The sequence below is a fragment of the Lissotriton vulgaris genome, chromosome 1_1, assembly GCF_964263255.1.
Source record: "Lissotriton vulgaris chromosome 1_1, aLisVul1.2, whole genome shotgun sequence".
Lineage (NCBI taxonomy): Eukaryota > Metazoa > Chordata > Amphibia > Caudata > Salamandridae > Lissotriton > Lissotriton vulgaris.
The window spans coordinates 1,560,015,243-1,560,039,905 of record NC_141685.1 but is presented as its reverse complement, the minus strand read 5'-3'; the positions used below and the strand labels follow the sequence as shown (position 1 = coordinate 1,560,039,905).

At 43.4% G+C, this 24,663-nt stretch overlaps 1 protein-coding gene across 1 annotated transcript in view; it reads left to right on the top strand.

Annotated features, from left to right (window-relative positions):
- The window catches only part of SCYL2 (SCY1 like pseudokinase 2), a 392,954-nt gene that overhangs the window by 344,750 nt on the left and 23,541 nt on the right, over window positions 1–24,663 (top strand). The window contains exon 17 of the mRNA XM_086918030.1: window positions 17,374–17,493. Within this exon, the coding sequence (XP_086774156.1) occupies window positions 17,374–17,493 (120 nt within the window). The remainder of the gene's footprint in view (window positions 1–17,373; window positions 17,494–24,663) is intronic.

Sequence of the window (24,663 nt, the reverse complement as noted above, 5' to 3'; positions counted from 1 at the left end):
CCAAAGAAACGTAGAGAGAAGTCAGGAGTAGCTGTCCTTAACAGTGAGGATGGGGTGCCTTTATCTGACTCTACAACGATCGCCGATAGCTTCAAACAGTACTCCTCATCTTTATATGGCTCGCAATGTGGGGATAATGAAACTGATATCATTGACTACCTGGCACACATCAAGCTGCCCTGGTTGACAAATAGACAGCGGGAATATCTAATGCTCCCGCTGGATACTGAAGAAATAGTTACAGCGCTTGGTGGGATGAAATCAGGCAGTGCACCAGGCGTTGATGGCCTAACGGTCGCTTTTTTAAAAGAATTCCAGGATTGCTTATCCTGCATTTGGCAACGTTATTTGAAGAGATGAGTGAGAGCAGGATTATGAGACCCTTGATGAGAGAGGCTTTAATTGTGGCAATAATCAAACCAGATAAACAGCCAACTGAATGCACGTCGTATCGCCTACTGTCATTGCTGAACGTTGACACGAAGATTTATGCTAAGATCTTGGCAAACCGATTAGCACCTCTGGTGCCGATGCTGGTGGCATCAGAACAAGCAGGGTTTGTCCCTGGTAGAAATCTGACTCATAATTTGCACACAGTTTTTGGGGCGATTCAACACACTGGCAGGACGTGCAGGCAGTGGCTTTGTTTCTCGACATGGAAAAAGCGTTAGACTCGGTAGTATGGTCGTTCATGAAGCATGTCCTGACGAGATTAGGACTGGGTGGTGTTCTTGCACATGGTAGGCGTTCTATACAATTCTCCCACAGCCAGAATAAAAGTCGGCAACATTGTCACGATACTGATCAATAAAAAATAGAGGTACACGCCAGGGATGCCTGTTGTCCCCGATAATATAAGCCCTGGTGGCAGAACCGCTAGCTTGCACATTAGGGAGTATCACATTCACAGGGGCATACGCTTCCCGGGATATGAGCTAATTAGCTCTACATATGTCAATGATACGTTGTTATACATACGAGCCACTGACCTCGACCAGTCTCCAACACTCCGAGAGGTTGTCAAGTTTGACACAATGTCAGGGCTGAAAGTCAACTGGAATAAGTCCATCACATTTCCTCTTACGCCTATTACTGCACATTTTACACCTGATTATCTGCTGCGATGGACGACTGAACCGGTGCGTTACTTACGCAATAAAAAAATTCACACCGACTCAGAGGTGGTGCTGAGTGAAAACTATGGGGTTGCGGTTGACAAACTGGAAGCAGATTTGGATAGATGGATTTGCCTCCCTATGTCGCTAGCTGGTAGGGTTGCAATTATGAAAATGGTGGTACTACCTCGCTTTTTGCTTTTATTTGCCAATATCCCTATTGTTCTGTCTAGCTCGTTTTTACAGTCGCTACATTCATTGCTAATCAGACTAGCCTGGGCCGGGAAACGCGCTCGGGTGAAGTGGGACATTCTTTCTCTCCCATACCACTTGGGAGGATTGGGCGATCCGGAGCTCGACCTATACTACAGGGTTGCACAATGTGCCCATGCTCATTACTGGATACACACCCTTTCTGGCAGTACACACATACAGATCGAGAAAGTGGTTGCTGCACCTCTCCCTCTGCCTTCATTACTTTTCAAACCACCGGATCGTAGGTCAGGTATTCTGGACTTTATCAACACTACAGTGCACGCTTGGCAGCTTCTTCTGAAATTGCAAGCTGGAGCTATTTAATACTCTCCTCTGGCTCCACTACAATGGTGCCACTAGCTTTCTTCGTGCAGAGACAGGGTGGTAACCCATGCACTAAGCTCTATAAATATTATTACGATAGGTGACATGTTCTCAGAGGGCATAGTGAAAAATGGGATGAAGTGGAGACAACGGAGCACAATGCCTCGCTTCTTCCTCAATTCTAATTCCATAGGATGAGACCGGCGCTTCTGGAAATCCTAGGCAGCGATCTGGTTGAACCACCCGAAGTGATCATTCTTACCCACATGATTAAAGCAGATTCTCCCACAAAGATAGTGTCTACAATATATAAATTGAGGCAGGGTTATAGGGCACACCACTCCATTAAGGCCCGCTTAGCCTGGCAGACAGACCTAGATGACACTAAGTGGAGATATTGCTGCGAAAGCACAAAACTCATTTCACTAAATGGTCGTCACCGGCTGAAACACTTTACATTTTTAAATCAGGTCTATTACACCCCTGAGAGGCTACACAGTTGTGGGCTGCATGACTCTGCAGAATGGGAGCGCTGTGGCAAAGGAGTAGCAGATTTTTACCACTTGGCCTGGTTGTGTCCGGGAATCGCCAGGTTCTGGGCTCAGACCTTTCAACCCTTGGGAGACATTGCCATGACATTAACACCTGATCCTTTGCTAGCCTTATTGGGATATTCCAAGCAAGTACCAAAAGCAGTCCAACGGCTAATAGACATGGCGCTTCTGATAGCAAGGTGCAGAGTGGCACTATGCTGGTCTCTGGGCCCCCGACTCACTATAACGGGCTGGTCCCAAGATATGGTTTACTGCAGTACCCAAACAAAAAGCTACAGTGAGCTTCTGCGCCAACGAAACCGACCAAAAAACTTCTGGGGATTGTATATTATATATCTGCTTGTGAAAGATTAGGGGGCTGCAGATGCAGACGCACTTACTCACAAAACTGTGCAGCAAGGTCTGGCGCGAACTTGGGTAAAAAATGCATGCACTGCTGGGATGTCTTCAGGGTCCCCACATCGTACTGCTGGTCTGGGTTCCGTTAATTGAAGTGAAATGTTAAACTAATGACCATGATAAGGGTAGTTATTCTAGGCGCAAATTACTTCTCTAAAGTTACAGTTGAACGCTGCATTGTGCACTAAGGGTGGTCGGTTTCTACTAATTGCAGATTTCATGCCAATTGTAATGTTGTATACTATGCATAATTGTGCTATGATTTCCTTTTGCATATCATTTGACTCTGTGTCTCTTTGTAATTTTACGAAATGTTAATAAAGTTCTTTAACAAAGAGTATCTGAGTGGGTCTGTGAGTGGTTTCATGAGTGTTTGAGTGCGTGCAATAGTATCTGTGTTGGCCTATGAATGGGTGCATGAGCGCCCAAGTGTATCTGTCAGTGGGTGTATGAGTGGGTGTGTAACTGTCAGTAGGTCTATGAGTGGGTGCATAAGTGTCTGGGTCTGTGAGCGGATATGTGAGTGTCTGAGGGAGAGTGTGAGTTAGTGCGTGTGTCTCAGTGGGTCTGTGAGTGGGTGTGTAAGTGTCTGACTGGGTCTTTGGGTGTGTGTGTGTGAGTGTGTCTCTGAGTGGGTCAGTGACTGATTGGGACTGTGACTGGGTGCATGAGCGTGTGACTAGGTCTGTGTGTGAGTGCATGCGTCTCTCAGTCGGTGTGTTAGACTCTGATTCTATGAGTGGGTGCATAAATCTCTGAATGGGTGCTGTGAGTGGTTGCATGAGTGACTGATTAGGTCTGTGAGTGAGTGCATAGGTGTATCAGTGGCTCTGTGAGTGGGTGTGTAATTGTTGAGTTAAAATTAATTGGCGATTTTGTTGCGACGTTACACGTGCGACAAATCCACAAATATCGCTCATGGGAAAAAGAAAGTTTTTGGGAGGTGTTGTACACATAAAGGGTCCCACAAATACTCCTATATTCCACCCATGTTTTCAGGAAATCTCTACCCTCACTCCTTATACTTTTCGCTTTTATCTTGAGCCCTGGGGACCATCTCCCGTTAAATAAAATGGCAGCTGCAACTCTCTCCTCAGCTTTCGGCCATCCATAATGACATTTCTGTTGGGGCGTTAATCCGCTGTTAATCGCGGAATCATTGTGAAATATATATGGCCACAGATATCACTATGTTGATTGTCTTAAATTTCCCAACAACTACTGAACGGATCTATGGAAACATGGTCCTAACTATAACTACTTACTGGCGACCGCCAGTAGGAGATATATATATATATATCTAATATGTAGATATATCATTTTCAGAGTCTCAGAAGAAAAGGAATAATGCCCGCACTCACTAGCCTTCAAATATTTTATTCTGCATCAATGTGATACTTCAGGATACAAAATTGAACCATACGTGTTTTGGCCTTCCCAGGCCTTGTTTACAGGATAACAAAACAGAGTTTCTTTGCCATGTTTAAAAGGGGATCACATGAGAATTGGCATTTCCTGTGGGGAATGTAGTTTCAAACCCAGTTACGTGCAATTTACAGGAAAAAGTCGTTTGTGCCGATTACATTTTATTAATTCGGTTTCATCTGTTACTTTCCGCCAAAACTCCTGAATCCTAGACAAGAACATAGAGAGTAGCCCTGCATTATTCACATTGATGAAGTATCCAAGTCGGTTATAGCTTGGTTTCGGTGGCAGGACCCATATCTGGGCATACCCGTCCCACTTAGGGTGCCACACAGAAGTATACATAAAAGTGATGGATGGAATGCTTGAATAAATCTCAGTTAAGTGTAGATAGAGTGGCTGCTTCCCACTCTATAGTAATTTTGGCAAATCAGTCTTGACCCTACTCCAGTAGGAATTGTCCAGCCTGAAATCTTACTACCATCCTCATGTGTAACTCTACTTTAGCCTTTGTTTTTTCAGTGGATTTTCACTTGCCTTTTATTCATTCTGTTACATCTATTTGTTTCCGCCAAAAGTCCTGAATTGGAGAGACAGCGAGAAGTTCTGAATTCTTCACAACCCCCGGGTACATTTCTTCACCTTTTTATATATGAGCAAGGACATCATGTTTTTTTTATTTGAATTAATTTGAATGGATCATTCCTGATGAACATCTTCATAGAAAGAAAATAATAATTGCTGTTTGCTATTCAGACTCTCACAACCATTTGTTTATTTGTTCTTCCTGTTATGGCTTGAGTTTACATTCAACTATTACCTACCTCTAATAAGAAAAGTATACAAATTTCAAATTTACTTTTGTTAAATGCCTCTTCTGTGTAGGTTCCCAACTGGTAGTACTAGAGAGGTAATCTGCAATGTTGTTTAGTGGAAGTCGGCATTCTGGCCTGAATGCAACTGAATCTTGTTCCGAAAGAGTTGTGATGTTACTCCGGTATTGGAGCTTTCATAGATTCACGTACCTGAATCATTTCCCCGTTGTCGAGACGGGAGTCTCCGGTACATAAAAAAGCAATGGTTAGCAGTATAGCTAACTGAAAAAAGGCCTAGGCCCATTTCCCTTTTGCAACCCATAACTTTTGTTATGTTAAAAAGGACCAAACTTTTCCCTTAGCCAATCAGAGCCACTCACCCTCTAGAACCCTCCTGAGAGAACCTTTTGCCCCTCAGATTTTCTACTGGCACGTTGTGCTAGGGATTCTCCTTTGAGCTCTGCTCAAACTCAGGATTTCCAACTGGAAGAATCTTCAGTATTAATCTATTTCTTGTGGATTTGAGAAGTTTATATTCCATTTCTCATCTACATCCTTGAGAATGGCTGGAAAGGAGAAAAAGGGTCTTTTTAGAGCCTGTGCCACCTGTTCTAAAAAGAGACTCCACAACGATGACCCACATGAAGACTGTATATACTGTCTTTACCCGGACCACCAAGCAAAGGATTGCAAGGTATGTCGCACTTTCTCTAGTAAGACCCGTAGAGATCGTGAAGGACGCCTTTTAATTTGGCTTCAAAAGATCAAGGCCAGAAAGGAGGTGGTTTCTAGCGATAGTGACCAGGAATCCTCCTCTTCATCCAGGAGATCTCAAAAAAGATCAAGATCTCTTCAGGCTCATTCCTCAGGGACCGTCCTGAGAAGGCCCTAAAAAAGACCAGCCAAGGGTCTTCAGGGCATAGTCCTTCAAAATCTCCTCAGAAAAAGCTAAAGCAGAGCAAAGGACTCACTTTGAAAGAAAAAGAATCCAAAAGAGCCTCTTCTGAGCCTTCATAGACACCACCGTTGGCTCCTGCATCATTCAAGCTTCCGAGGACCGGTTTCTGGCAGGGTATACTCAGATGTGAGTCCCTTGCTCACTTTGCCACTGGATTAAAGCAAGCCGGGCTGAAGACGGCTCGAATGCCAGAAACCGGTCCTCGGAAGCTTGTTTCCGGTCCAGGGAAGACATGGCTTGGCAGTTCGGACTGGACTGTTCCCATGAGGCACTGGGTCAGACTGATTTTCATATAGCCATGTCTGAACTGGGGTGGCAGAGTGGGCTAAAGAACGGTTATGGATTAAACCCAGATCTTTTGACTGGGTGTGAGTGTTTAATTGATTCAGATGCTCTGTCCATCACCACCCCCTTTTGTACCGCTTTTGGCCGCCATAAGTGTGGCATGGTGTGCTCAGACGTGAGTCCCTTGCTCACTTTGCCACTGGATTCAAGCAAGCCGGGCTGAAGACGGCTGGATTGCCAGAAACTGGTCCTCGGAAGCATGTTTCCGGTCCAGGGAAGACATGGCTTGGCAGTTCGGGCTGGACTGTTCCCATGAGGCACAGGGTCAGACTGATTTGCATATAGCCATGTCTGAACTGGGGTGGCAGAGTGGGCTAAAGAACGTTAATGGATTAAAGCCAGATCTTTTGACTGGGTGTGAGTGTTTGATTGATTCAGATGCTCCGTCCATCACCACCCCCTTTTGTACCAATGAAAACAACTCAAGCAGAATGTTTTCTGTATGACTTTAAGGAGCCCAATCAAAAATCAGTCCAGTCTATACCAATTATTGACCACATATGGAAAGAAGGATTACAGGTCATGACCACTCCAGCAACAGTTACACCGGTACTGGCGAGGCTGGACAAAAAGTATAAGGTGCCAGGGGACGCCCCGGCGTGTTTACTGGGCCATCCTAAACTGGACTCAATCCTCTCGCAGGCAGCGCAGCAAAAGTCAAAGAATCCAGCAGCACCTATTGCAGCACCTCCGGCCAGGGAGGGACGACTTTTAGATGACGCAGGTAAACGATTCTCCTCCATGTCAGCGCTCCTGTTCAGATCTGCAAATACCCTTGGCATCCTGGGCAGATATGACAGACAAATGTGGTGCGATATAGCACCCTATATCGACCTCCTCTCGGAAGACTCTAAGCAGGAGGCGAAGAAAGTTCTGCAGGAAGGGGAGAGAACTTCGGCTGAAGTTATTGATTGTGCTATGGACATAGCTACCACGGCCTTTCGTTCCCTCGGAGGAGCAGCAGTTTTGAGGCGCCAAGGTTGGCTGAGGGCCACTTCCTTTAGGCCAGAGGTCCAAAATAAAATTCTGGACCTACCCTTTGATGGGGAGGATCTTTTAGGGCGCCTAGTGGATGAGACCCTTCAAGGTATTAAAAAAGACACTGATACAGTGAAATCCTTGGGTGCGTTACAGTACCGTAAGGTACCTTTTCCAGGCACCCGTGGAAGAGAACAACCCTCGTATAGAGGTGGCTACCAGCAGGGACGATACTCATCCTACTCTTCCTCTTCGCAGCCCTATCGGCAGCAATATGGACAGAAACATTCTGGGGGCTATTCTAAGTCCACTTCCAGAGGACGAGGAGCTCGTTCTGGAAAGGATAATAATGAAAGACAATGACAACCTACAGATTGCAGGTTCTTCCCCTCCTATCTTGTCAAATGTTCCCCTGGGTGGAAGAGTGACTTATTATTTACCAAGGTGGCAGAAGATAACATCGGACAAATGGATCCGCCACATAATACAATTCGGACATACATTGGAATTCCTCCACTTTCCTCCTCCCAAGCCACCTACATATCAAGAAGCAAAACACCTATCTCAGATGCGCCGGGAGATTCGGGCAATGCTCCGAAAGGGAGCAATAGAACCGGTGCCGAACTCACAAAAAGGACAAGGATTTTATTCCCGTTTTTTCTTGATCAGAAAGATGCTCTGAGGTGGCGTCCAATCTTGTACCTAAGGTCCCTAAATGCCTACCTCAAGGAACAGTCATTCAGAATGGTGACCCTGCAAGATATTCTGCTGCTCTTAAACCAAGGAGATCAGATTACCTCCCTAGATTTACAGAATGCATATTTTCATATCCCCATCCATCCTTCCCACAGACAGTTCCTTCGTTTTACAGTGGCCAAAGACCATTACCAATGCAAGGTGCTACCATTCGGCCTAAAATCTGCACCGAGAATATTCACAAAATGCCTGGTGCCAGTAGCGGCCTATCTAAGAAGACAAAAACACCAAATATTTCCATACCTGGACGACTGGTTGGTAAAGGCACCATCGCAGGAGGCAGCTCAAGCTTCAACTGCGGCTTGCATGGAGTTATTTGCGGACCTGGGCCTGACCTTAAATGTGGAAAAATCATCTCTACAGCCAGCCAGGACGATCAAGTTTCTAGGTGCAATCCTGGATACATCATAAAACAAGGCATTCCCATCCGTAGAGAGGCGATTGTGACTTGTTTCTCTAGCCAAGGAATTCAGCAAAAGAAAGTCTCTTTCAGTCCGAAGATACAAATCGCTTCTGGGGACAATGTCCTCATGCATACTACTCATTCCCCTATGTCCCTTACGGATGCAGCGTTACAAGAAGAGCTAGACCTTCAGTGGTGCCAAGCAAAGGGATCCTTCGAGGACAAAATAAAAATCATGCATTCAATGTTGCAGGCAGCAAAGTGGTGGACTCGCAGAAACAACATCTCAGTGGGTGTCTCCTATGTGATCGAACTAGCTCCGTTGGTAGTTACCACGGATGCCTCTCTCCAAGGATGGGGAGCAGTCCTACAGGAGTTACAGGTCAGCGACCGATGGAACAAACAGGAACAACACCTTCACATAAACCTATTGGAATTAAGGACAATAGGATTGGCATTGTTGGCCTTCCTGCCAAAAATATAAGGGAGATCAGTGTTAGTGCAGACAGACAACACAACTGCAATTCACTACATAAACAAACAGGGAGGCACAAGATCTCTCTATCCAGAGAAGCTCAGAAAATATGGAAATGGGCGATAGATCACAGAGTGACTCTGAAGGCCATACATCTTCCAGGGGATCAAAATATAACAGCGGATACCCTCAGCAGGCAGAAGACGACCTGTCACGAGTGGGAGCTAGATCAGGGCACACTGATGACCATCTTTGCCAAATGGGGAATACCAACGGTGGATCTGTTTGCCACAGCCCGGGACAAGAAATGCAGATTCTTTGCAAGTTGGCGTCACCAAAGGAGATCATGGGGGAATGCGTTTTCGATGGCATGGGCAGGCGTCTTTGCCTACGCCTTTCCGCCGATTTCCCTCCTGCCACGAGTACTCACGAAAATTAAGAAAGAACCTTGCAGGGTAATACTAATAGCCCCTTGGTGGCCCAGGCAGCATTGGTTCACAGAGCTGCCCTTTTATCAGAGACCGAGCCAATACGTCTTCGGCCAATACCAGCACTACTGACTATGGAGAAGGGACCAGTGCGGCATCCAGACCCGACATCATTGCGATTAGCGGCCTGGCTCCTTTCATCACTAGAAAATTCCAGCAGAATGCAGAGAAATCCTGGCAAAGGCAAGAGAAGAAAGCACTGATAGGACATACAGGATGAAATTGAAAAGATTCTGCTTCTGGTGTCAGGAGAATGACTTGCATCCTCTGCGGCAGAGGCGCATCAGATCATCCCATATTTACTGAGACTGGCTAAATCTGGACTAGCCCATGCCTCTATTAAAGTGCATTTGGAGGCGATTTCAAGATACAGGAGAAATTCAGCACGTCCCTCTCTGTGGTCGGAAAGAATTGTGAAACAATTCATGAAGGGGTTGTTTCGAGTTCCCCCACCCATCAGGCTTCCACCACCTTTATTGCAACTAAACATTGTCTTATCACAACTGATGAAACCACCATTTGAGCCAATACACAAAGCTGATATGAAATTCCTATCCTGGAAGGTAGCTCTATTATTAGCTCTAACATCAGCCAGAAGAGTGGGAGAAATACAAGCCCTTACGACGCAAGAGCCTTTTCTCCAATTCAGAGAAGACAGATTAGTCCTCAGAACGAATCCAAGATTTATCCCGAAAGTACCAACGGACTTCCATTTAAATGAGCCCTTAATCCTAAAAAGATTCTTTCCTCAACCATCGACGGCGGCGGAAAGGACTCTCCACACTCTAGAGGTCCAGCGTTGCCTAAAGTTTTATTTGCAAACGACAAGACCTTTTAGAAAATCAACGCAATTGTTTGTGGCTTTTAGTGCCCCCAGGAAAGGTTTCCCGTTATCAAAACGGGGTATCGCACGATGGATCTCAAGTGCCATTCAGTTCTGTCATCAAGCAGCGGGAAAGCCTAGGACAGCCCGTGTTCGTGCGCATTCCACAAGAGCGGTATCAACCTCAACTGCTCTATTTTCAGGCGTCTCCATTCAGGACATCTGCAGAGCAGCCACCTGGAGGAGTATGCATACCTTCACCAGATATTACTGCCTAGATGCTCATGCGAGAAGCTATGTAGCAGTGGGACTAGCAGTACTGCGGACCCTTTTCCAATAACGGTAAGCCTCTTTCTCATCCCTCCTTCCTTTGTTTGGTAAGAAAAGCACATTTTTATTGTTGATTGATATTGAATATGTCTTGGAGGAACAATATGTATATGTATATATTGATACGGTGACTACTATGTGCAAGTATCATGGGTTGCATATTGGTGAAAGGAAGGTGACAAAAACAAAATGTGCTATAAGTTACTGCTCGCTATTCTGATTCAGGTATTTGAATCTATGAAAGCTCCAATACTGGACTAAGATAACAAGTTACTTACCTGTAACTGTAGTTCTCCAGGATTGGAAGATTTCATAGATTCACATACGCCCACCCTCCTCCCCTGAGAGGCTCACTTCGGATTTGGCACGAAAAGTATTATAGCACAAGTGCTCGAAAATCTGAGGGGCAAAAGGTTCTCTCAGGAGGGTTCTAGATGGGGAGTGGCTCTGATTGGCTAAGGGAAAAGTTTGGTCCTTTTTTACATAACAAAGGTTATGGGTTGCAAAAGGGAAATGGGCCTAGGCCTTTTTTCAGTTAGCTATACTGCTAACTATTGCTTTTTTATGTACTGGAGACTCCCGTCTCGACGACGGGGAAATGAATCAGGTATGTGAATCTATGAAAGCATCCAAAACTGGAGAACTACAGCTACAGATAATAAGTAACTTGTTTTCTTCTTTGCCTCCTCTCACCTTGTGTATGTGGATATCTATCTATCTATCTATCTATCTATCTATCTATCTATCTATCTATCTCCAGCAAAAAGAGATGCAGAAGCCTGATTTCGGAATAAAACCATGCGTTTATTTTCTTAGTGAAAGTAGCTGCAACCTCATGTCCTTACACGTTTCCACTTTTAAGCCTTGATCACAGGTGAGTAAAATTGCTTCACAGGAAGGTGCCTTTATCCATACACCCACGTGGTTTGATGTCACAATACTACAGATCTCAAGATGCACCAGTATTGTTTTTGAATGTCCATACATATGGGGTGATATTTGTTCTGCTGCTTAGCGTCTAAATCACCACAGCCTGGATTACATTATTATCAGTGCACCTTGTCTCCTTAAAAAAAAATGCCCACATGCATGTTAATTAAAATGGCAAATGCACATTATCATGGTAGAAACACACTCATAGATAGATAGGTGGATAGATATACACACACATGAGACTTTCTGGATTGGTATAGATGCACCAGAGGAAAATTGGACATGTACGCTGTGGCCCAAAACCAGTGATGCTGTATCCTTTTCTGGGGTTGGATTTCACCAATCTGTGACGCAACAAAGCTGACCTGATGAATGCACTAAACTATGTTGGTTACATTGACAGAGAAAGTAGTTGACTATATAGAAGTAGGTTATCCATTTAAACAGATAAAGACTGTATGATGACCATTATATAATCTTTTTTAACAATGCCATTACAGAGAAGCTGAATAAACTGGGTATATCTTGTAGTGAATGATGGTTTTTAATTTCTCTGTTCTGCACCAGGTCCACACTCCTTTTTCACACAAAATGGTTGCAAGTTGCAGGAGTTGGACTACTCACAACAATGTTGGTTACTCCCTGTTTCTTTGAATGACTGTCTGGGGTTGATCTACTCCTTAGTAAAACAGGCCATATGACAGAGATTTATGTTCAAAACCGAATAGAACTTCACACATCTGTCCATACAAATAGCCCATTACTTTTAACCATAATATCCTCAAAAGATTCACTCATTCCTTTTAGTGTGGTTCCTTTCACAGATTGTGATTAAAGGGCACATGACCACTTGCCTAACATAGCACACTGTTGGTAATGTCTGCATTCATCTTTTGACGTTCTTACACTGAAAACATAATCTGTTTCCACTTGGTCTTGTTTAGTATTACATATGGTCGTTTAGAGTGTGGACTAAGTTAGTATGCCCTTCATGTTTGTGGTGTGAGTTAGGTTTTCAACCTTGCAGCACACCTTGTTCTTAATACTGGTTCAAATTAATTTCTCTTGCTGACTACTGAAATTGACTTGAAATTAACACTGGCGACTGCAGAGCAAACATTTTTAATTATTAGAGATTATTTAAAGGTGTTTTTGTCACCTTTTACCATTTTGTGTGTGCAGTTCTTCCATTCCTCCCTTCACCGATCTGCCGACTCATCTGGAATACGCGACTTTCTTTATTTTTTTATTTTGTTGCACATTGTAAATGTTTTACAATGTAGTAAAGCTCAATGTTATGAACCCCTTCCGCCCCCTTCATATCTGGGTTCTTGTTTTTACGCCTATCTTCAGAGGCACTCTGTTCCTACTTGGTTAACATGTAATTTAACTTCTTAAAGAAACACCTGATAATGTATTGTAGTGTGCCTTGAGATCAATACAAAAACGTAGGGTGACATCCACATCTTGTCTTTATGTAATATGCAACTTGCAAATAGTTGAAGGTTTGCCCATAATGCCACTAGTTGCTCTATCCCACTCGAATAGGATATGTATTGCATGCAGATTGCAGATATTAATGTAGATGCCACCAATACATGTTCAGCCCTGGAGCAAAGCATACCTTTGGACCCAATTGATATCCTTCTCCCCCAGTCTTGTATGCTTACAACTCAACGGTAGATTGCACAGGAGCACGATAGAACGCAATCAAGCTAGGCTTACTCCTACAGATTTTTTAACCCAGAATGTCAGTGTGATGAAGACAGGTTGTAAGTCTTTCAAGTGGTGTACAAGCATGACTTCGTCTTTACCATCAATCATATTATGTAAGCAACCACACCCACTAATAAATATTACTCATTTAAAATGTATGTCTGCAGACATGAGGAGATTCCTTCACACAGGCTTTAAATAATGCTGTTCAGGCTCTGCCAGCCATCTTGGGAATTTACAGGCTGAAACATATACAGTTCTTTATGCAGTGATCTGCCAGATAGGTACCAAAATGTAAATGAAAATCCGGTGTAGATGGTGGAATATTTTAAGGATGAAAGTCCTCACCTTGTGGATAGCTGTATTATCATGGCATTTTTTAAATTTCCTCGCTTACCCATGCTATGTTCCTCAAGTGGTTTTGCCAGTGTCAAGGCAGATAGAGGTGCTCCAAATTTTTCGCCTTCTCCACAAGTATAGAAGAAGGCTGTACTGGGTTAGGTATATAGCCAGTGAGTTCATCCAGCCACAGTGCTGGTTGCCTAGACACATGTGGAACATATGCAGTAACTGGTGCTTTTCTGTAAATCAACAGGACCAGTTGCAGTGCCAGTCAAAGGTCAGAGGTGGGACCCAGTGCAAAGACAGGCACCCAGCTTCACACCAGTGAGACTAGGTGCTGTGCTAGGTAATCACCTTCACAGAGGCAGGATCATGTTAATTTATAGATGCCCTAACTTTATAGTTATTTCAGCAGGAGCAGTGCTTGAAGTTTGGTATGCTCTTCAATGCAACTAGTTGGAACACCGGGGTTCTCCTGCACAGGCAGGAATAAGGGCTGTACCAGGATGTCTGCTGTACAGACGTAGATCAGGTAGATTTGTAAGTGGACTACTAGAATTTTCAAATATGGGATTCACTGATTGCCTATCCACTCAATATCTCCATGTGTGTCCCTAATCCTTCTGGGATTTACTAATCATGTGATTCTGTTAAACTTTTGAGCCAGTTGGCCTCACAAAGCTCAGGGTAGCCCTTAACACTATAGTTAAAGTACCTCACTTGTATGTGCTTTTTGACCATGTCTTTCAAATAAGGAGCCTTTTTACCCAGGGGAATAATAGTACATGGGCTATTACAGAGTCTAGTCCCAGGACTGCCTAATCATGGCAAACAAAGCCTTTGCTATAAAATGAGGTTCTCTATTTTGTAGTTCATGGTAATATATTTCATAGATCATCTCACAAAGAGTGCCTCAACCATACTTTAAATGTTATAGTATAGACGGTGGAGGCAGAAAAAAACATCACATTGCAACTTTCCTAGAGTTGGTTTAGACCAGACGAGTCCATTGCAGTGATGGATGAAATCAGGTTACAGTATATCAGTTTAAATTGGAAATGATTAGCATCAAACTATAGAATTTCAGATAAGAGCTGGTTGTGATCGAGTCTGGTGTGTTTTTGGTAGGAGCCAGTACTCCTGGCATCGGTTTATAGTTATGTTGTTTGTATGGCACATGCATAACTTATTTTTATGCATTTGTTCTTGAGAGAGGATCAGAGCTATGTAGGAGGCAACTTTCTTGTTATGAACTTCATAATGCTGTGGATGGGCATTTTTGTAAACTGGTATTGTGTGTTATATTGACTAATCTTTCTTTGATGAAGTATCAGACAAAGGCATAATCATCATTTAGTCTGTTAGGTGGATCAATATATTGCCCTGTAAGTATCAGCCTTGGTAGGGAGAGTAGAAGGTTCAGACATTGACAAGAGTCAGAAACAGTGGACTTCTAGTTATGCTTTGAAGAGCAAAAGGCTGGGGGTGTTGGTGATGTCTGAGGGAAACGGCACTGGTGGCAGGGTACTGGGCTTCTGGAGTCTGAGGTGAATCTCTGCACCATAAACTGAAATTGGTGGCACAGGACAGGGCTTCCATTGCAATTTGATTTATAGTAAGATTAGGTTTGGGGCTGGCCGCACAACCAAAGCTGCTTCCCCTGTGCTTGGATAATTGGATTGTTTTTAGAGTAGGCAAACTTTTTGGTTATAAGACAGGCCTGTGATGATGATTAATTTAAGAGTAGGGTCTTCCCACAAGTCACAAGGATTTGCAGTGCTCCTGGCCTGGACCATAAAACAGCACCTACATTATGCAACTATGCCAGACAGACTGAAGGATCATGCCCTACCCATTAGACCTGCCCCTACGTACACCTTCTCTATATTCTTGGAAAATATGCCTTGGCTCATGACCCGGTGTTGGATAGGAGGTTGCTTTAACCTGCTTGTGACTTTGCAGTTTTAGCTTGCACCTTCTGAGCTGTCTTTCTAGAGTGCAGAGCTTTGAAGAAATTGTACCAAAATGCAGGCATAGCTATGTTGTTTCCCACTCTCTGGCCACAAACCCCAAGGGTTTGTGAGCCAGAAATTATAGAAGCCTTGATATTTCTTCTCATAGGATGAAGTTGGTACCACAGTTCTCAGCACATTAAACCCACCCTGATGCCAGTGTTGGATTTAATGTAAACTGCACTTAGAGGGCATCTTGGAGAGGCCCCTTGAACAACCACTAGCCCTGGTGTGGTTCCTGGCTTTCTACTCGCCATCTGCCACCACCAGACAATTTTCTGGACCCCTGGGTAGAGAGCCCTCCAAACTCTGGGTCCTGAAACAAAGCACATCCTGGGCAGAGGTGTTATGCCTCCTCCCCCAGGATGATCAGGGTGGAAGCTTTAAGGGTGTTTCACCTTTGTTAGCTACCCCCTAGCCTCAGCTGACATCAGCAGCTGGGCTCCCACTGGTCTGACCTCTACTTTGGGCGGGAGAATCATCCAGAAAACATAGAAAGAAAGGGAGGTGTTGTCACCTTTGTAAACCCCACCTTTCAGGTGAGAGAGTCTAAGTGAAGCGCACATCTCTGTCCCCTCCATCTTGAAGATGAGGGGACTCCCCCAATCAGAATGAGGCATATGTCCCTTCCCCCTGGAGGGTGGCATAGGAGAGGGTCTAGACACCCCAGGGAAGGGACTTGTTGGTCCCAACCTGCACACCCCTGTAACTCCGCTAAATCTAGTATTTAGGGGGCAACCCCTCAACCTTGCTTCTTAGATTCGACAACCTAGGAAGTTAATAACCTTGTCTTCCTCCATAGGATTGCATTGAACTCAGACCAATACCGTGCATTGCCGATCTTTACCTTGCAAAGCTTAAACTGTAATTGTTCTGCATTTACAAAAGTAATAACATACTGTTAAAGTATATTTCAACATACTTCAATCAGTACTGCATTTCCTGAAAAGTATTGTTACTGTGAGGTATTGCAAACGTAGCTGCACTAGGTAAAGCTTGGTTCTTAAATAAAATATGAAGTATAAACTTTTTATACAAACCAATTGGTCTGGATTCAGACTTTGAGTGTGTGCTATCATTTTTGCCCGAGTGTGTAGAATACATGCTTAACACTACCCTCTGATGAGCTTAAATGCTCAGCCCAGCTGCCACTAAATTGAGAGGAAGGTATTAAATACTTTAACCTCTGCCATACTTTTGGGGACCTACTGGACCCTGTGCACACTATACCTCTTTTAAGTATAGTGTAAATAGAGCCAGCTTCCTACACTCAACAATTTTTATCACCCTGTTATGCATCTTTAAATGCACTGCCTGCTCTTTGGGATTGATGGGTCGCTTCTCTCTCTTCAGGTTGTAATATTGATGGGGTAAAGGTTACATGTCTGAGTTTTACAAGCAGCCCTAAGAACCTCCCACTAAAATGTGGGATCTCCCCACCTTAAATGATACAAGTATTTGCTAGTATTTTTCATGCCTTACTGTGAATAGAATCTTTCCCAACCTTATAACATTTTTAGACGCCTGTATTCTTACCTCACCTATGCATTCTCCATATATCTTTGTCATCTCCGGTAAATCAAGGTTGCCAAAAAGTACAGATAGTTCTGCAGCTTCATTCTCTGAGCTGCCTTTTAAGGTTTTGTTATCCTTTTCTTATAGTAGGCACATTCACCCAAAATCATAAATGGTGCTATGCATGGTTTTGCATGTGCTTTGAGCCCATCTAAAAGGTAAGCTGAGGTAGAAGCTAGGATGTATACTACCTGTGTTTGTAAAAGCATTTTTTTTAGCAAGTGATATGTTCAGACTGCTTGTTGGAGTTAAAGTACTGCATTTTCTTTAAGTATTTTTTTGTGGACCCAAATGGATGTGCTACTTAAAGTAGAAACCCCATAATATTTGTTGGTCTCTTTTTTCTCGAAAGGTCTCACTTACTCTTGAGGAGAAGCAAAAATTGGCAAAAGAACAAGAGCAAGCCCAAAAACTTAAGAGTCAGCAACAACTCAAACCGAAATCAGTCACACCGATTGTTGCAGTAAAACAGGTGAGATTGTGATTCTCTACATGCATCAGAGTATAGAGCTGTGCAAATACATTAGTGATGTCTTTGAGTTATTGAAAAGACAATGGAAGCAATGGAATAGGCCTGACACACTCAATGAAATAATTGTATCTAATGGATGGAGGCTGAGCATTAACTCAATAAATGGAGGGGTTTTCCAAATCCCAGAGAATATTGATTTTTGGTGCAGCTTTTTTATGGAAAGACCAAGGAACAAATTCATTATGCAGAAAAGATTATATTGGAATGTACTTCAGAATGTAAAATCGAATTGAAGAAACTAATTGATAAATAACCGTATTTAATACATTGTCTCAGTATAAGTTAAGATGAAGATCGTTCATTTTGAAATTACAATGTTTGTTGAATTGGTAAATTGTGTGGAAGATTGTTCTTTTGCTAAACATCAATTGTATAATTTCATCACCACATTGAAAGTTAGAGGCTTTGTTCCGTTTGGAAACATGAAGGTAAAATGTTAGTTTACAGTTAAGACTTTAGATGCATGTTAGTGAATTACTTTGATTATAACCATAAACCCTCACGCAACATGTTGTGGGTTCTTCAAGAATACATATGTGGGAATAGCAGGAAGGTCGTCATTTATAAAGTGCTTGTCACGTTTTGGACAAACACCTGTGAGAAAGGAACATGTTTTTTGGGAGCATTAACTCAGGGAAAATAGTGAGTACTGCTGATTGTTATTTGCGGTGTGCTTCCGAGTCCCTCGTATGGCCCGGAAGGCCTCCTTGCTGCCAATTAAGGAGAGTTTGGTGCAGTTTCTCAATGGCAGCACCACCATCGCTGTGTGTTAAAATTGTTTAGGAGGGGTCACCAGCTTGCCTTAGCGCTGCTGTTTTTAAAGCTTTCTTAAGCGGAGTCCCCTTCTCCAGTGGCAGCTGGTGACATTTGAAAGTGGTGAGATGTCAAATTATTGTCGTTCTGTACTGCAGCGATCGAGCATAGCGAGTGAGCCCGGACATTCTACAGAGGGTTCGGGGGTGTTTTCCCCCCGAGAAAGTTAAAAAAAAGAGTGGACAAATGAAAATTTGGGAAAGCAGGAAGGTTAATAAAGCAATTGTGAAAGTGCAGTTATTACATTAATAAAGAGATGTCATATAACAACGTAGGTAGCTGCTTATTTAGTATAACCAAGGTCACGTCGCCCGCTGCTCCAAGCTTACGTGCTCGTGCTTCTGAAACTAAAATGCTATAAAATATGTGTGACGTGCAAAAAAAATACATGTGCATCACCATATTTCTTTCACTTCCTCCAGGTTTAACTTTCAAGCCCATGGGCATTGCACACTCACTGTCAACAAATTACAATGCAAAATGGTTTCCTATTGGAGTAAACTTTAGCTCACGTTGCAGGGACTTATTTGTGCAGCGATTTAAATATTTCATTTCTTGCTTTCCTATGTACCCTGAGACATCTACATGCTTGAGCAGACTCAATTAGCTGCTAAAGCTGATGCCTGGGTATTGCTGTGCTAACATGACTGGACCTGGGTTCATATTCTGTAACAGAAGAGCCTGCGGTACTGCTGATGCATTTGTGGAGTACAAACATGCGTCATGCACTGCAGTAAGCTCATTTCAGGAATTTTAAAACCTAATCAGTATTTTTTTCCAGCTAGGCACTCATTACAAGATGGATCTAAATTAAGTACAAGTAATATGTATTGCATGATCATGCCACAAACAGTAATGTAAAATGGACATCTACTATTAAAGCCCGTTCAGAAATGATAAATGTGTGCTGCAGGATAAAATTTCTCTTCACAAATGCGCCTGAAGGCATATGAAAATAGGTTCTTATGGGAATGCTATGATGATTTGGTGACAGGCCTAGAGAAGCAATCTAAATTCGTGAGATTCTGCCAGAGAGTCCCAACACTTGTGTTACGCAACTGGCTGTAATGCACTCCCTTTTCCATTAATGTCAATTGATCCGTTGCTTTGTAGTCCGCTTCATTCTATATAAAGTCACAGAAGTGCCTAGGGGGTTGTGAGTCCTTCACTGCAGTTCTTGGCTTTTAACCTACAAATCATAGTTATCTGTAGGATTACAATTATTTTTCGTTATGCCGGATATTGCCTGTAATTCAGCATTTCGAGTTATGTAAAGTGTGCAACAATTTTGTCATTTCACAAAATGCAAAGTTTTCCATGATTTTTGCTCACCTGAGGCTCATGTTAGTGGAAAAGAAAACGTCTCACTTGAAAGTGATTTTCTCTTGGAGAGAGACATTTACTCCTCAAACTTTTCTCATGCCCAACTAACTTTTCGGAGTGGGTTTATACACTCAAAGAGAAAAGCTGCTCGAAATACAAAGTGTATTTCAGTAATATGCTAATTTTGGGAACACTATGAGTATTTTGCAAAAACCTGTAAAATTCTTCACACTTCTAATTATCAGGTTTGTTTTCAAACATGATGGCAAATATCGTCTGTGACGCCCAGAGAGCAATAGTTTGTCATAAACCCAGGACTGGAAAAAGTGTCCATGATGACCTTGAGTGAGATGAGCAAGGTAATGGATACTGATGTGCGATTTAGGTTTCTGACCACTTTTTGGGAAACCATTTCTTCAGCTCCTGACATTTCCTCTCTCCCCAGGCTGTTTATTTTAAACTCTTTGAAATGGAGAACGTACTATCAATTCCAAATAGTTCTTTGTAAATCAAAGGACTCGGTTAGCGGGCTGCAACCGCTGGAGCGCTTGTCAAGACAATCTCTAGAAAGTAGTTTGTTCCCATGTTGTTACAGTGAATAAAGATCCCAAGTAATTTCCTGATTATCATCCTGTTCTGAACCAAATCAGATGCAGCTATGCATTTCCCTGTGCAAAGCCAGTTATTGGATCAAATCCCAAAACAAATCCCCTACATTTGGAGGATCATAGTTTTAAAAGGGGGATTATTAAGGTAATGAATAAATTAAACCTCCCCTTTAAAAATATTTAGATCTGACTGGTCCACCAAGCGGAACGGTCTAATGGTTTTTATATTAGAGGCTGCAAACGCTGGTGAATTACCTTTGTGGGTCAAGTTGGTATTAACAAATGCTAGGGATGTTCTTTCTTTTGTCATCACTTTGAAATCTGCAAGGACAAGCAAACAGGCAGAAAAGTCTCAAGCAGGGACGCAGTGCTAACATTTACATTTTACAAGTCTCCTTTTCCGCAAGGGTATTTTCAGGATTTACAAGGCTGCAAAGGAAAATGTAGATTGGAAACAGATTTTGTTTGTAATCTCCATTAGCTGTATCTAGCTGTTGAGGAATAACAAACTCGCTAAGGCAGAGCACGAAATAATGGCACAATTAAGTTAGCAATCACATGCACGAGGATCAGACCATTCAAGCCTAGTTTTCACTTTCAGCCACGGCGCGCATATGTTTAACCCTCCTCCAGTTTGTCAATGAACATAATGAGAAACATGTCATACAACCACAACATGATAATGCTTTTAATTGTTTAGGAAACATTTATTCAGTTAGCAACAGCTATTAACTATCAGGGCCTCGCTCTCTCTTATTCATCCATGTGACAATGAGGCCCTTGTAAACGGGCTTATATAACTTTAAAAAATGCCTGTCTGGGCCTTACCTTACCAGACTCCGGAGTTAACTTTAATCCAGTCCTACACCAAACAGCAACCTGCAGTCAGTGCTGTGGCAGTGGCAAGCTGCAACCATTGGGATTAGCTGATGCCAGCACTGGAATAATGATGGACTGTCTCGGGACTCGAGTCTGCTCTAAAATGCAGTCCATCTCGCGGGGTCGAATGATGACGCAGTAAATGCCTTCCAGTAAGTTCCACCAGATACCGCCACAGTGGAGAGTGCAGACTCACGTGTGGGAAGCATGCTCTAAGGTTGAGCCTTCACAGACTCGATTCCTCGGCTTCCCGCCTGCCACACCCCTTTCCCAACTCATCACAGAGTGGGTCCCACCACGCCCCTATAACGAGTTGGGAAAGGGGGGTGGTGACAAGCTCTCCACTCCCTGTGTGAACTTGGAGGGTTAGCGATATCAGCCTTGGTATTAATACGCCTGTGGCTAAGGTAACCTCCAAGCCATAAGTGGGTGGAGACTGGACCCTGAAGCTAGGTCTTTGCCAAGCTGATGACATCACAGCCTTCAGGGCTGTAACGTTCTCAGCCAGCAAGCACTTAGGCTTCTTTCGGGCCGCCCAGGGAGAATGCAATGTGAGTCAGTCAACATCACGTGACAACATGCATCCAGACTCCAAAATGGCCACTGTCACAGCGGCTGTATCAGTGAGTGGGGCAGACAGTGCCCTGTGTTTTAGCAATATAGAAGACACCAAAAAACGGGTATTTTTTTGTAAAATAAAAAATTAGCACTTTAGTTGAATTTCACAGGACGGAGCCTCGACGCCCATGTAGAGAAACCGCCACTGCCCTTCTCTCCAAAGAGGCAAGACACATCACCGGGCGTGCCCATTAGCAAAACCTGTACTGCTCCAGAAAATCCAGTGGACCTCATCCAAGCAGGTCTATGAAGAACAGCACTGGTATCGACTGCCCTGCCAAGGCAACCTGTGGTATTCAGATCAGTGAGGAAAACATACTCGACCACTCCCAGAGCCCGAGATGCGCTAAGGTTCTATGGAACGACAGTAAAATCTTACTGCCCATGATCCAAAGGGTATGTGTACCAGCCCCACAGAGAGATCCCATTTACGGATTGTAGTGTCAAAGGCTTCAATCGTTTTAGATACTCTGTAGAAATGTGGATCACCAGTCTATGATGTGTGGCCACCTGCCAGTTACCAGACAACCAAGAAAATGGTTTTGAAATGTGGATCACCAGTCTATGATGTGTGGCCACCTGCCAGTTACCAGACAACCAAGAACATGGTTTTGAAAAGGCAATCACCGGTGTGTTAGTTAGGGCATCAATAAACGGAACCAAGGGCTCAAATGTTGTTGACCCGAACTGTAGTATTTCCATCATAAGCTACCCTCTGTACCACCACTGCAAACAAGGCACTTTCTTCTGTTAGTGGTACATGTGGAGAGTCAAGCTGTGTATCAGTCGAGGTATCGAGCTCAATGGTGTTTTGTAAATCAAGGTATAGGTCATTGTCAGTATATTAAGAGGGGGAGCAAGCCATTCTCCTCTCAATCATCAATATCCTGGCACATGGTCGAAGTCAGATCCGAGAAGAGAATGGAGCATCTGCTGATAGCGGCGACATAGTTGAGGCAGAGTATAAGTCAGGGTGCATGATAGCAGCTTGTGCTTTTGAAAGCCTCATTCTGCTGCGGATTCAACCATGGCTCAAGAAACTCTTACGCAAGGATCAACTGAGAGGTCATATCTGTGGCTGGTGACCCCGGTGAAGTGCATCTGAGATTAACACCCTTGTGCCTTCTTTTTGGAGTCAGTGTGGCGGGATGGGGTAATGTCTGCTTCGCTTTTTATGCTTGCATTTGGACTTGAACTTCAACATATTAGAGGACTTAGAGTGGAAATAGAAAGGTTTAGGGAGCAGCACCGGTAACAAGAAGAGGCCCGCGATTTGGAGCAGGATCTACACAAAGGCTGCATCTTCTTTATTGACATACAGCTTTGCCTTCCTATCTTGAATAGTCTTTAGGTGCATGAGGGCAAACTTATCACACAATTTTGAGTCATGTCCTGAGCCCAGTTGCAGTTCTATGACAGATATATACTTCCACAGTTGTTGCATAGCATTGTTCCTGTCATTTTTGGTGGAAACATTGTTTACTAGCACACTGTGAAAAAGTGTGGAGTCATCGGAAAGCCAGATCTGTGATGGAAGGCCCAAAAGGAATGGACATCTGCTCACAGAGATGGCCCTTTTTTTAACGTAGTTTGTTAGGTTTCACAACTGTATACTTGGTTGTTATCCATGTGAAACTTACAGCATTTTATTGTAGTGAGCCAACAATTGGCCAGATATTTACATTGGATACTTCAGGTGCATTAGCAATGTAAACATGTAATTAACTTGAAATATATAAACACAGTAGCTAAAGCATCTCTGTAAAATGACACATAATCAGGGAAGCTGAGCGCATCCCAGCTGAGGTAAACTCAGGCAGTCAGTATTCGTGGTTATCATCAGATGGGAAGGGAAATCTGCAAGCTATACAGTCTACACACCTATAGGCCTAGGATATTGCGCTTGTATCAGCCATCACCTTATTTCTGCGCACAAAACTGGTCTTACACTGCATCCCATATCATCGCTATAGGTCGTTTACAGAGCCTCCTATATTTCTCCTTCTGTAGCGCCAAACTTTCAGCAGTTCCCCATCAGCACACCTCTGTATGCCAGCCTAACACAGAGGACGGAGTGGGAGACTTTCAAAATAGCGTTTGTCGTTTAGTAAGAAAGAGTGCTAGGTCAACAAAACGCACCTCTGTCCAGGAAGTCTTCGACCTTGGGTAGAGACCTATTATGCATTGTTCCAGCGTGTCCCAGTGGGCACTCTCCGTTAGTGATATAAGAAAATCCCATTCTCCTTCCCAGTAAGATGATAAAGTAGGACACACCCAGAGCATGTGCAAGAGGTCAGCATCTTAAATATGGCAGAGGGGGCAAGAGGACGCATCCGCTGGGAAGAGTGTGTGTATTTTGGCGGGCGTCAAGTACACTCTGCGCAAAAAGGTAAACTGAATGAACTTAAAGCGTGTGTTACGAGGTATCCTAATGGGATATTCCAAGAGCAACTGCCATTCTCCAGTATTGTATCTTTTATAGATCCACATGCTTGAATCTAATGTGTGGTCAGAGTGGGAGTCCCACGGTAACAGTAATAAAAGCAGTGCTAAAGCATTACCATTAAACTCCATTGAAAAAAACTATAGTAGTTAGTAGACCATTCACATCGATTCAATACAACCAAACTTCAGCCAGTCTGACCCTGGAGTACTCATCCCCTGCAGAGCCACCATACCTCCGATTTCTTACTGCATGTCACTTGTTAGGGAGTCTCCTTGAGCTCTGCTCAGTCAGTGTTTCACTGTTACCCTTTTGACCTGCAGTTTCCAGTTTATCTCTTCACCTCATATCATCATCTGAGGTACAGTTGGGAAGTGTGTTTGGCTGTGCTTTGTCTCACAATGTCTGAGTCTAAAAAAAGGCTTT